General features: G+C 26.9%; 2 protein-coding genes across 2 annotated transcripts; one reads left to right on the plus strand and one right to left on the minus strand.

The window, feature by feature from the left end:
* Positions 1-1,464: 1,464 nt before the first annotated feature.
* On the plus strand, positions 1,465-5,186 carry LOC119670317 (pyridoxal-dependent decarboxylase domain-containing protein 1-like). The gene is made up of 9 exons (XM_038080531.1): positions 1,465-1,821; positions 1,878-2,741; positions 2,797-2,868; positions 2,939-3,142; positions 3,201-3,269; positions 3,331-3,537; positions 3,601-4,116; positions 4,184-4,377; positions 4,454-5,186. The coding sequence occupies exons 1-9, from the start codon at positions 1,747-1,749 to the stop codon at positions 4,740-4,742; spliced, it is 2,490 nt and encodes an 829-aa protein (XP_037936459.1). The 5' UTR covers positions 1,465-1,746; the 3' UTR covers positions 4,743-5,186.
* Positions 5,187-13,886: 8,700 nt separating this feature from the next.
* On the minus strand, positions 13,887-14,473 carry LOC119670848 (putative uncharacterized protein DDB_G0280331). Its single transcript, XM_038081278.1, has 2 exons — positions 14,140-14,473; positions 13,887-14,074 (listed from the first exon to the last, which is right to left on the minus strand). Exon 1 carries the CDS (start codon positions 14,419-14,421, stop codon positions 14,194-14,196), a length of 228 nt encoding a protein of 75 aa, XP_037937206.1. The 5' UTR covers positions 14,422-14,473; the 3' UTR covers positions 13,887-14,074; positions 14,140-14,193.
* Positions 14,474-14,481: the final 8 nt, after the last annotated feature.

Genomic DNA, 14,481 nt, shown 5'->3' on the forward strand with positions numbered 1-14,481 from the left:
GATTTACCAATCCAAAACGCAAATTGGCACTAAAAGTGAATTTGAATTGAAAAAGCTACCCCAGATTTACCAATCAAATATGGCATAACCTAAATAAGATAAGTAAGATTACTAGTAATTGTTTCTTGAATGTGTTTATAAGATAAATATTATTAGGATAAGATATAAATAAAAAAAAATTTTTTTAAATAGTCGAATATATCTGATAAAATACAAGATTGGCTAACGTATTTAAAATTAATTCACTAATTATTATGGATAGGTTGTGCATGCACTGCGAACTGAAAGATCTTTTGTGCAGAATTGACTAATACTTATACGCTTAATGTTTATATAAAATACATAATAGATTTATAAAATATTAAGAAAACATATTTTTCAAACAGTACTATATGCCAGATCGGTTACGAGATTGTGCATTATTCTTTATGTACTGACTAAACACTCACATTAGTCTTATAGTTTATACATACATATGTATAGGAATATTAATTCTATTACTTACCATACCAATCCTCTGATCTATATGAACCTTTTTACTATGAAGATTTGTTATCTTTGAAGACTATTCCTTTTTATTAACGCGAAATATATAAATTTAATTAAAATTAATCTTTAAGAATTATTCTTATTTCTCTTCACTGATAAAATTTTATTTGCACAACCGATAGTTTTAATAGTAACATTATCATTAATGATCGACACTTTGAAAAAAAAACAACATTATTTACACAATCTACTCATAACAGTACTGAGTACACATAAATCTGCTTCATAACTTCATAATACCGTTTCGCTTTAATATGTTTACGCCATTGAACGCTGTGATTCAGTTAATTTATGTAAGTAAAAGCATTTTTTTAATAAAATTTTTTTAAGCACTTCAAGGAAATTTACTTTAAAATACACATTTTTCGTAACTCAAATGCTAATAAATTTAAACATTTAACTCATTAATACATTTCTTTTAAAATTTAAATATGTCTGCTTTCCACAAACCAGAATTTCACAATTATTACATTCTTTACTATAATAAATGATGTAGTTTTAATTAACACCAACAAATACAAAATATACTTTCTTCAATACACTTATATTTATATTTTATAGATAATGCGTACAAATTATTAAAAATAGTTCATTTTAAATTCTTTAACGCTATTTCACTCTGCGCATATGCAACGCACGCAACACTACTACCTTTTCCGTCCGTTACACAAATCTATTGCAAATTATTGTGTTATTCACAATAGTTACAATTACATATGTTTTTAATATAGGTTCCACAATTTATAAATTAGTAGAATTATTTTTTAATTAAAATAAGTTAAAAACACGTTATTAATTTAATAATTAGTTCATTTAAAATTCATTGTATTGTTTTTAATATAAATAAAATTGCATATTATATAAATAATATATTTTAAGACAATTTACAATATATTTCATTATCGCCTTTATAACTTTGATTTGTGGAACAAGACGTCAACAAAAGAAATATCAAAGTAGAATGTCAAATCAAAACATAAACTGAGAGAGAAAAGAGATTAGCGAAGTTCTGACACGACAGATTTCTATTTTGCTTCTGCATAGAAATACAATAATAAAAAAAACAGCTAAACAAATAAAACGATAATATCCACATCATAGGTTTCAACACGTAAAGTTTACGTAGACAAATCCAAAGCAGTAGTTTAGAAGCCGGATAAAGCTAGTTTTCGTTATAGTTGAAAAATTGTGTAAAATATGTCTAACACCGGTGATGGAGACAAATTGGAAGAGAAAACTGAACCTAAGGTTGCTGAAATAGCTGCATCGAGTGTAAGCCATATCAAAATTCATTTAGTTTTTCATATATACAAAATTTGTGTATTTAGATTCGTTCCGGTCTCGCAGAGTTGGAATTGAAAACATCGCAAGTACTTCAACGTTTAGAAAACGTAAAAACGATTCCCGCAACTGAACGGGAAGAGTCTGCCAATGGAGCAGAAAATGAACAAGCCACTAAGGAAAAATCAAATGCAGCAGTTTCTTCCAAACTTAACACTTCACTGCATGGTGATCGCAAGCTTCCTGCCGAAATATTAAAATCATTAGAATGGTTGATATCATATGCAGATTCTGAAGATGATCCCGAATATCCGTTACCCGCATTGGATGATGTTTCACACTTAGCACTTATTTCCCATAGCATCGTAGCATATTTATCACATTTGGATAGACAGCAATTATTACGTGTTACTAACAGTATAGCCGGAGATACCACACGCTGGTTGGGCACACTTTTCAGATTTGTTGATCCCGCTAGTAGTTTTCACACGGATAATGCTGACGCTATATTACGTACTGTTCGTTTAGCAATTGTAGCGCATTGTCCCGGTTATTTAGAGGGTGGCATACCAGCACTAGCACAACCTTGTTTTTATATATCTGAAAACACCACACCTTTGCGACTTCAATTTGCTTGCAGGCAGTTGGGTTTGCCTTTGGAAGCTATTCGACTTATTCCTGCTAATAACACATTTGGCACAATGGATTTGTCACTCCTACAAAAACAAGTGCAGTTTGACTTAGCATCAAATCGTACGCCATTATTAGTAGTGGCAGATATTGGAGCTTCTTTATGCGGTTATGTTGATAACTTATTACGGATGCGTGACATATGTAAAACGCACAATATGTGGCTGCATGCTACTGGACATGGTTTAGCATCACTTGTATGCTCACATGGACCTGGCGCAGTAAGATTTTATATTAATTGTCAAAAATTTTAAATCATTTCAACTGTATTTTCAGGTTAGCGAAATTGTGGATTCCATTGTTCTTAATTTAGGTAGTTGGTTTGGAGTGCCGAGCTTACCCATTGTAGTAAGTTAAACTCTTTATTTTAAAGTTGAATAAAACAATGTCATCATTAATTTTTTTTTTATATTTTTAGCTGTTACATAGGCAACTACAAAACTCAGCATTGACGGCATTTGAATCTGATCCCATTCTGTCGCGACGTTTAAATGCATTGTCATTATGGACCAGTCTGCAAGCGTTGGGTCGTGAAAGCATTTCTGAACGCATACATATAGCATTTGAAACTTGCGGTTTATTATTTGAATTTGCTTCGAAATGTGAAGGAATAAGAGTAGTTGTAAGTAATATTTAGTCATGATCACAATCCATATATTAAAACTATATCTTTCATATAGAGCCGCGCACCAGGGGCGCAATCTGGTGTCACACTTGCTGATGTGGTTAATAAACCACTTGATGTAAATGTAAGTAAAGTCTCATACTCTTCAGCTTAACGAAATACTAATTTAATTATTTTCTCGTTAGCTTCTATTTGAAACTGCTGCACCAGTCGTTGTATTTCAGTTTGATGGCAGCACAACAATACCCATTAATAAATCTACAAATTCAGCAGATAATGAACAAAGTATTTCCGAAACTGCTGCTAAAACGCTTGAAAAAGTCAACAATGTTTCTTACTTTGATCGTTTAAATTCTTGGTTGGGTCAAATTTTACAACGTGACTGTCCAAATGTAAGTTTTTTTTATTGTTTTAAATAATATTAATTTTAAAATTGTATTTTTTCTTATATATAGTTCGATTTTGAAATTATTGAGCATCAAATGCATGGAACTTGCATTAGATATTGTCCTTTAGAATTAGGCTTAGGCGAACAGCCGCCAACTGTCGAAAATTTAGAAAACTTCGCGCTAAGTTTAGAAAATCATGTAGATATATTACGTGCTACTGTAAAACACAAAGCTACATTTATACATTTGGTGGAGAAGAGTGATGTGCTCCGTATAGTTAACTTACCAGATTGGGCCGGAATGGGTGGTGTACGTTTTGTGCCTGAAAATTGGGAATCATTACTGACAGATCAAGCAAAAACTGAACTTAATAAATTAAATATTGATTTAGTTGAAGCACTCAAAAGTACGGATAATGCCTTCTCACTGGGCGAAGGTCCGGATGGCCTTATATGCGTAAGATTTGGTATGGTTACGCATGAAACCGACGTAGAAGAACTATTAGATTTGGTGGTGTCTGTAGGACAAAGCGTACAAGAAAATTCTAGAGTACTTGACACTATGTCAGAAATTGTTAGAAAGGTAAATTTATTAAATAAATTTTTTAAAATAAAATAAAATTTTAACTCGTTTTTTTTTTAATTTACAGGGTATTGAAGCTGCAACTGCTGATCTACAACGTGAAACGGAAGAGAAATTATGGCAAGAAGGTATTTTAAGACATGTACCTGTAGTAGGACGTGTTTTTAACTGGTGGTCACCACCTCCTAAAGAAACTGGAATTAAAGGCCGTAGTTTAAATTTAACACAGGGCGTAGTTGAAAGCACAGAGAATATATACAAGTAAGTTAATGTTTATTATGTTTAAATAAAATATTTTTATATATATTTTATGATATATTTTACTCCTATTTTAAAGATATCATATGCAAATGACCGGTGCACCTAATCAACTGCCAGCAAATAAATCTCCACCAACGCCTTTGGTGCAAACTCCAGTTATTTCTACCGCATCTAATACACCGCCTGTATTCCCAACAACAGCAACTACAACTGCTGCAGCCACAACACCAATAACAAAAACTGCTAGTGCAACAAATGTATCTAACACACCTCCCGATGGTCATGCACGTACTGTTAGCCAAAGCAGTGGTAATTCATCGGTGCCTGAACTCGTGGCCGTAAATAACGTAATCAACAGTAATTAATTTTATATACAATAGTTGTTTTCTGGTGCAATAAAATGAGAAATTTTACTCTTCTACCTATTCCAAAAAGCCTAACATTTTTTAGCTTGCATGTAGAAGGCAATCCAATGCTTTTTGTAGTTAAGCAATGAATAAAAATGATTATAGATATTTTGTAATTTATTACAAAGCAGAGATAAGGTTTTAAAACTGTTATATTAGATTTAAGCTATATAGGATAAAACAACAACCTTCAAACAACATTGTTGTTGGCATCCTAAAATATATTTAAAATTATAGAAATCAGCAAACATAATATGTACTTTAAAAAAAAAATAAAACCCTTTCTGAAAAACATTTATAGAAATAAGCAAACGAAGCTTGTCTTCTCATCTTGTAATTAGACTAAATCTTTTGCTGAATAGTGTCAATTTAAACCAAATTAACTTAAGAAGTTTTTAATTACTATTCCAGTATAAATATATATTTTACCAATTAAACACAAATTTATCTTTCCAATATTTAAAATATATTAACTATTATAGTTTATTTGTTTTTTATGTAATTCTTCATATATGTATGTAATTATAATTATTATATTATTATTTTCTTATATTAATAAATAGCCGTGTTCTTTGTTAATCTTATTAATATATATTATATGTTTACATGTATGTAATTCTTCATATATGTATGTAATTATAATTATTATATTATTATTTTCTTATATTAATAAATAGTCTTTTTCTTTATTAATCTATTTAATATATTATATATTTTATATGTTTACATGTATGTATAAAATATTTAAAAAAAATAACGTATACTTTTATTGTATTAATTAATGTATTGCTATGTTTTAATATTATACAAATATTGTAATATGCAAAATATATTCGCAACAAAAATAGTAAATTTAATAAATGATACAAATTTATAGCTAAAAATGCACAATTGCAGAAATAATCTTGTTTTTTTATATGTTCTTTATACTTAGCTCGCTTAAGGCAGCCAGTACTACGAAAGTCTTTCTTATTATTCTCAATCATAAATTAATATAACTATATTGTGTATATGTATGTATACATTTGAAATTGATAACTGAACACAATACAAATCGTTTTAAGAAACATTAACATCCGAAATTACAAAAACAATGTTACTGACCAAATATGTTGGAACACTCTAAAAGAATATCCGGGTTCCAAAAACGGCAGGGTTTACGTCCTGAGGCCACTCGTCGCCAGTGGAGATCAAGATCCGTTCGACACTTCCCAACTGGACTTCACAAGCAGGTCCCTGGTGTTAATGATGATATATGCGTACATTTAATATATATTTTTGCATATATATATTTAATATACACTTACAGATATTAATTTAATTATTGTATGGAAATGCACAATAAAATAATTATAAATAAATAGTTTTATAAACAGAAAATGTATAAATATGTTGCTATGTGATGTACTGAATCGGGATACCACATCAGAAGTCATCAAGAGTATGAGCGAGAGTCTCTTATGGTGATCACATAGGTACATTGGACCACTTCTAAGGCACACTTTTCTCATTTCTCCGTTTATAGTTATTGTAAACTTAGAATAAACATTTTATTATATATAATATCTTGCATATCTTAATCCAAATGACTCATTTTTAATTGTTAGAGTGTAAATTTAATTATCTATAAAAATTTTTGATCTATTGTAGACTAAGAAGAAACATATTTAATCATAGAAACCAGTAAATCTATAGGGTGCAACTATTCTAATTAATATTGTATAAATATTTCCTAATCATTAATTTCTAAATTTAGTGATATTTTCTAAAGTCATTCTAAAGTTATTAGATCTCAAAGTATTATTTCAAATGTCAATTAAATAAAAAATTAAAAAAAACGTTTTTGTCAGTTAAATCCATACTAATATACAAAATGCGTTGTTTATAAATATATTCATACATACATATCAAAATAAACTAAAAGAATAGAGAGTATGATAAGAAGGTTTTCAGATTTTAATTACTTAAAAAACATGTGTGTTTGAATAATTACTTGTCATAAAAACAAGCACTGACTAACTGTAAGGCGATATCGTATATCACACTGTACATTGAACAATTGCAGAAAAGCAGATAAAAAGCCAATATTCATAAATAACATACGCAGATATAAATAATCTATAGATTTACGAACAACTAAAAATATTAGTAAGCATATATAGTTTATATATAAAATTACTTAGTTATTAAACAGTAACTGACTCTGAGTTTCAAATTTGGCAGGGTATAAATTTAAACCTAAGTACTTGCAATTTAAATTATTTAAGAATAATTAAATAATAAGAATCAGTTCCAAGACCACTAATGATGAGTATTAGACAATACTCAAAATAGCTGTAAGGTTAGCCAAAAATTCTATTAGTTAAAATATTAAAAAAAATTGTTGTTGTATTTCACTACAGTTCGAAACCTCGCAATAATTTCTTAATTAATAAGATCTCCTTTAAATTCCTGTTTCAATTAACTGAGATAATTGAGAGTCAAACCTGTTCTATAGTTTATTTTTTGTTAGTTTGTATAGTATTCTACTTTTATCTAGTATTTTTATTTTACTTCTTTTTAAATTCAGTATTGGATTTAGTATCTTCCGTATACCAATTTTTGTGTAACACTTTTTTCATTTCAATGGGAGTTACATTAAAAATCACTTGACTTATTAAAATAAAGTGTTAAATTAGTTCAAATTTTATAAATGACGCTTCCATTAAAGTTTTTGTTGCTTTCCTTCACAGTTTGTTTGAAGAAAAGAAATTTAAAAAAATATAGCCCGGGTTTTTTGCAGAAACTAACAGGTACCCAAACTGTTATTTACCTGAAAGATACGCACGAATAAAATATCAACACCCGTCATCTTTTTCTGGACTATAGACCTAATACGCCTTTACAGAATGACGTTAAACAGTAACTGTAACTCAATGAATATAGCATCAACACTCCTTAAATCCTGTGATCGCTTATCCTGTGATCTCTTCAATAAAGTAAGTATAGGCTTAGCAAGTACTCATCATAATGGTACGGTAATATATATTTTACAAATATTTCCAGATTTTTACTTACTCTAATGACACCAACATCCTTGCGTTATTGAGAGTAACCTGCAAAAATGAGATCTGCAGAAATGAAAACCTGACAGAAATGTGTATAAAATTTACTTGATTCCCCTTCCGGACGAAAGATGTATGCGCGACTGTAGAAAGAATGAATTGCTTCGTGATATTATATCATAGATGGATCTCTAAGAGTTTAGTATTTCGACTTTAACCTTAGTTTAATTATTTTTAGTTTTCTCTCCATTGTGTACCTCATAATACCTCATATATTTATAAATTATCCACTGCTATCAATAGAGCAGACAAAACACGGAATATTATTTCATGCGCGATATGATGTAGAGAATTCAACTCGCTCTCGCATTCTACATATAATTGCCAAAAATTTTTTTTATAAGAAAAGCCGATTATAACGATTTAAAATAAAAATAATATAAAAAATAACAGAGTATTACACTTTCAATAGAGCAGAGAACTCAGACCGTTGCAAATATCTTTTGCTGAAAACTGATTCTTACCAAATAAAACACATTCAGCTTTCAAATTAAAGTCGTGCATTTATTTACTAAGTAAATTTAAGGATTTACTAATCTAGTAAGATAGGTACAGGACCTCGTACACTAGTATTCGTTTTTTAACCCAGATCTGACTATATTACCGTGTAGCTAATGCGGATTAAAGTGCCAGTGAACTCTGTCCTACTATTTAAAATGGACTGCTTACAATTAAAAGGACAAACCAATACTTCCACCTATCGGTACCGTAGAGCGAGAGATATGTACTGACATTTTCAGTTTTTATTCAATTATTAACTTGATTGTGGATCAACTTATTCCACAAAAAGTCTCTGATCCACAGAATTGTTTTTCTAAACTGGTTGTTTTGCAATAATTTACTGTAGTTGTTATTTAAAAATTTAAAAAATTGTAGCCAAACATAACTTAAAAACAAATATTTTATAAAAAAAAATACATTATTATTTTTAAATAAATTTATTGTTTATTGTAACATTTTGTTAATGTTTTTTGTTTTGAAAATGTTCTTATTCTCTTTGCAATATAGTTTCTATTATGAACGAATTTTGTGTATTTTCTCTTTTAAAAACCCTTAATTACATTTTTATAAATTTAAATGTAATATGTATTAATTGTTTTTTTTTTTTATTGTTTACAATTTATGAATGTTTGTTTTTTCTTTTCCACTGAATATGTTTTCTTTTAAAAAATAATGTTACATATGTAAAAATAAGTTTATAGCACGCTTTAAGGAAAAATAATTAAATATATATCCAAAAAAATAAACTAAAATTAAAAATATATGGTTTATAATTTATTAATAATGTATTCGCATTCTGTTTCTTAAATGTATATAATTAATTTATAAATTTTTCTTACAATCTTTTAAATATAAATAAAATTAGCCTCGCATATAATAATATTTTATTTAGCTAATTTATACATATTTTTGTTTTTTAATTACATCAGTTAAATATTTATTATAAATATAATATATTTATTTTTGTTATAAATAATAATATTTTTATATATTTTTTATTTAAATTCTTAATAGTAACTACTATAAGTACGACAACATTTAACACAGAATCAATTAATTAATATTAGTATTTAAATGTAATATTATTTTCTTAATATTTGTGATAATTTAACATGTTTATACTATAGATACAAAGTCAGATAACTATATATTAATTAATTATATACTTAAGTTTATTATGTACCTGCTTAAACTTATATATTTATAATTTATATAAATATAAATATATATAATATATAAATATATATTTATATGTAACATATATATTATATGTATATAGTATATTTATACACATGTTAACACATACATTAGACATATTAATTTTAATTAATGAATTTAATTGATAAAGCATTTATAAAAATGATAATTTACTTTTTACAAATTTTGTGCATTTTAAAAATAACAATAAATATTTTAAATTAATTGTTCTTTTTAGTTTTATACGAGTGTTATAGTGTTAAAGTTATTGCTACACTATTCTACAAGTTGAGCACGTTAATTAAGTTAATAAATTTATATAATTATATATAAAAATTTATTTTGTTAATTTTTAAATAAATAAAAAAAATTGTATTTATTTATTTTTTTTTACAACGTAAATATAATTTCAAAAACAAAATTGTTTGTGGAAACTTAAAAATTTAAATATTTTCCCAAACATATTAATAATTAAATATTAAAAATAAATCATAAAAAAATAAAAATATAAAAAACCCTTATTTTAATTGAATTTAGATTTGCTCACTTTATTCTACAAAGGATCAGACTAGTCTTATCCTAAACACGTTAAGAATATAAGATTCTTCGTATATAACTTTTATTTTATATATTATTTTTATTTATTTATTTTATTTGTTATATGATTATACCTGTTTAAAAATGTAATCTTCTGTTTATTATAATTAACAAATATACCAATCTATATAAATATCTATATTTCTATTGTTTATATTGTAAGTTTTTAGTACACAAGTTATACAAATATTTGTTAGAGAGATTTTATATATGAAAAGGATTATACAGTGTTCATATATTATATAGTTAAAATATTTCTGTCTCGCTTTTTTTTTTGTTTCATATATTTGCTTTAGAATAATATTTAAATAATATAAAAATACATCAAATTGAATATTAAAAAGAAAAGAAAATATTCGAAGTCTGTTCTAAAGTCCTTTTTTGGCAGTTAAATAAAGTGTTCCAAACTCCATAAATGAATAATTGGACACTACGGAACTGAGCCTTGAACATTTAATTTAATGCTTCCCGAAAAAACTGTTCCAGTTTATTATTGCTCAACAATTACAAAAAGTATTGAATTAATTAATTGAATTGTTATTTAATTAAATAAATTTGCTTTAGGTGGCAGTCTAAAATTGTTAACATTAATTGTTTTTAATTTCGATACTGTATCCGAAAAAAAATTTAAATAAAATTTAATTCCTGACACTTTTTTTGTCAGATTCGTCCTCGATTTTTATAATCAGTACGATTTTATTAAATATGTCGCTGTTTTTTTTTTATTATATTATTTTTATCTTCGATGAATTTTAGCTTAGAAATTTGGTTAGCTCTAGTCTAATCTAGCAAACTGCATTGTTTAGTATGTCATCTAGATTTCAAGAAAGAAGTTTAAATCTGTATTCTTTAAGCGAAAACCATGGTGATCTTGGCTGTAATAATTTACAGTTGGTCCAATGACAAAAAATGAGGGGTAAGAATTTGAAGAGGGTTGTAAAACTTCAATTACCATGGTAAATTGTAGCAGCTGATAATAATGCGCATGAAGAAATATGCGAGCAACTGCTTCAATCTAGCAAAAAAGCTATTATAGTATGTCAAGGATCTGTAAATTCAGAAAATTTCCGAGCTACTTCTGAGCTATTGCGGCATAACAAAATGATCTTAACAGTATTCACATATGAACCCAAAACATAGACTTTGACCTCTTAATCGCCCTTGAAAGAAAAGTTATACGAAGAATTGTTAACCCCATATGTAAGAAAGGGCAATTCCAGAGACACAGCAATCATGAACTCTATACGATGTATTTGGAAGTAGACGTAGTTACAGAAACTAAGTTCGGTAGACACCGATGGCAAAGCCTGCTGGGAAAAAGATTTCTAGCAGATTATATATTAAGCGGCACCGAGGTGAGCTATGTCTGTGCTGAAAGAACGTTTAAACAGTATATAAACCTATACTGATTGCACATAATTGCTATTTATTCTTCAAATAAATGTTTTCAAGTAACTAGCGTTACGTTAAAGGATTAAAGTTTTGGTTGTATCCATTGGCATTATCTGATTTATGCATATGAAATAGCTTTGTTTGTACATTTTACATATAAAATATATGACAAATATTTCAAATTATGATCATTTCTCTTGTTGGCAATTTATTTTAATGAGTTGTATACGATATTTCTTCTCTTAAATCAGTTCATTTATTTATAATGACCTTTTTCATATAAAAGCATATTGTATGGTAAATTATCTTCATTAACGGCCTTAATAAGCAAAACCGATGAAATGAGGCAAGTGGAAACATGTTATTAGAAATTTATATAGTAACACAATGGGCTAAAACCCTTTGTTGACTCTGAGGATCAACTTTAATGATCCAATAAATGATCTAACTTTTTGTATATTAACGCATTATTATCTTAGGAAAGGGTTTCGTAAAAGCAGATGATATTTCATTATAACACCACTTTTTTGAGCATATGGTATCTACGCATATATATAAGATAAATATAATATAGCTTTAATTTCTTCTTCCTTGAACAGCTGAACTGCAATTTAATAGATTAGTTTATTTATAATATATAAATATAGTACTTATATTTATATATAATTTATATATTTCAATTCGTTTTTTTGTTATTTGTTATATATTATTTACTTGTTTTACTACATAAATGGGACACACAATTATATACATAAAAGGAACGACTCCGAATTTCTAGACAAGCCCATTTATAAACAAATTTTAGTAAAGATAGCAATTTTTACCATTTTTTTTTAATTACGCTATATGTTGATATAGTTTAGTTTTCGAGATATAGTGTCTCGAAAACATAGTGTCTACTTGCTATGCGACGATTAGGTTTTTGATGGCATGTGCAGTTTTTGTTAGTATCAGTAATTAAAAAAGTTTTTAACTTTAAAACTCGATATCTCGAGAAGTTAGTTTTACTGGCTTACTAAAAAAAATTACTGAAAATAGTAAAATCTACTAAAATCTGTTGTAAAATTGCTATACCCTGGATTTCGGAATTGCACCACATAAAAATATAAACTATATATATCCGTTCAGATAAATAATAAGACTCTGATAAGATATTTTAGCTTATCAATCTAAAATTGTCCATAAAGATTCGAAATACATACATATAAAATTTAATAAAATAAAAAAAAAATTTATTTCTCAAAATTGACTTCCGAAATAATGTTTAATGTAATAAATTGCATATAGGTATATGTATATAGTATGTAGTCAGTTTTAAGTTTATATTTATATGCATGTATAGTAAGTAATTCGTTATAAAATTTCTGTGTATATAATTTAGTAATAATAATAGCAATAATAATACTAAATATATAATAATAAATGTATAATAATAAATATATAATAATAAATATATATATGTATATATAAATACACCCAACAAAAATATAATATATTTACAAGAAAAAAATTACATGTATAATAATATAGAATAAATATTTACAAATATCTTAAGCAGTGTAGATTTTGTGTTTAATTTTAAGTATATAAGTATGCATATATGTTTGTATTATATGTATGAGGACTATTCTAAAGATTATAGAACAGTGCCGATTTGTTTGTAACTATGTAAATGTAGTATGTATTATGCATGTATCGTGTTTCGGTTCGTTTTAATGTATATGTCTAAAAGAAAATGATTCTAAAATTATGATAACTAAATATCGAATGAACTAGGAATCTTGAACACTACTAAACACGAATAAATGCCTCTCATCTCTGATACAACTGGAAGAACCTACTGACTATGCGCTTGTATGTATGTGCATGCTTAACTATACTTCATTTCTTCATTTCAGTAAATATATATATACTATATATATATATTTTTATATGAATATATATTATAATTATACTATATTTAAACTACAACGCACACAAACCTACATTTTCGAACTTATCACACTACTTAGGAGTAAACTGCGATCTATAATGAGTATAGTTTTTACATAAAATAATTAAATAATAATTCGACGTGATTTCATAATTTTCTCGTTAATCATTAATAATTTTATATTGTTTTTATTTTGATTTCACTCTTTTTAATTTAGCAAATTAAAATTAAAATTAATTAAATTTAATTATTCCAAAAATCGTTTCTTTTTCCAGCCTGTAACGTTGAACTTATAGATTGTTTTGTTGCTTCTATGTAAGAAGTTAAAAACATTTTAAAATAAATTAAAAATTTTTTAACTTTACTGAAAAGCCGCAAACGAATGCAACTGCAACTAATCTTTTAATAATTTTTTTAATAATTAAGAATATTTTTCTTATTTATTTATATATATATAACAATAGCTTGAAATGCATTAAAATTCGCTAACACATCAACATTTAATTCCTACGTTTCACCTAAAAACAATCAATTTTTTTGTCAACTTTTTGTCAACTTTTTGTCAACTGTAATTGGAAGTAAAAAAAAAAAAAAATAATCAAAGCATTAATCATTTAATTCCACATTTTACCTTTCTAAGAAATTGTTTAATTGTTTTTTGTTTTGTTTATTCTTTTGTGGTTTTTTAAAGTTCCGTCACCGCATAATTGGATTCGTCATTAAGTGCTGGCGGTGGAGGTGGCGGTAAATCATCATCATCCTCCATGTTGTTAGAGGAACTGCCATTTTGTAATGGCATTGCATTGTTGCTATTCACATTGTTGCTATTACTGTTGTTGTTGTTATTGTTGTTGTTGTTATGATTCATAATATTATTGGCTTTACTGTTTGGTGAAGAAATTGACGTTTCCATTGGTGGTGGTGGTGGCAGCGATGTATCATCATTTGTTCGATGTGAATCGACATTTTGAGC

This window comes from Teleopsis dalmanni, chromosome 1 (assembly GCF_002237135.1).
Source record: "Teleopsis dalmanni isolate 2A chromosome 1, ASM223713v2, whole genome shotgun sequence".
Classification (NCBI taxonomy): domain Eukaryota; kingdom Metazoa; phylum Arthropoda; class Insecta; order Diptera; family Diopsidae; genus Teleopsis; species Teleopsis dalmanni.

Excerpts from the sequence above, each read along its gene's own strand:
- LOC119670317 (XM_038080531.1), top strand. The coding sequence starts at position 1,747 with ATGTCTAACACCGGTGATGGAGACAAATTGGAAGAGAAAACTGAACCT. Across the intron at positions 3,143-3,200 it reads GTGAAGGAATAAGAGTAGTT|AGCCGCGCACCAGGGGCGCA; the intron begins GTAAGTAATATT and ends TCTTTCATATAG. Across the intron at positions 3,538-3,600 it reads TACAACGTGACTGTCCAAAT|TTCGATTTTGAAATTATTGA; the intron begins GTAAGTTTTTTT and ends TCTTATATATAG.
- LOC119670848 (XM_038081278.1), bottom strand. The coding sequence starts at position 14,421 with ATGGAAACGTCAATTTCTTCACCAAACAGTAAAGCCAATAATATTATG.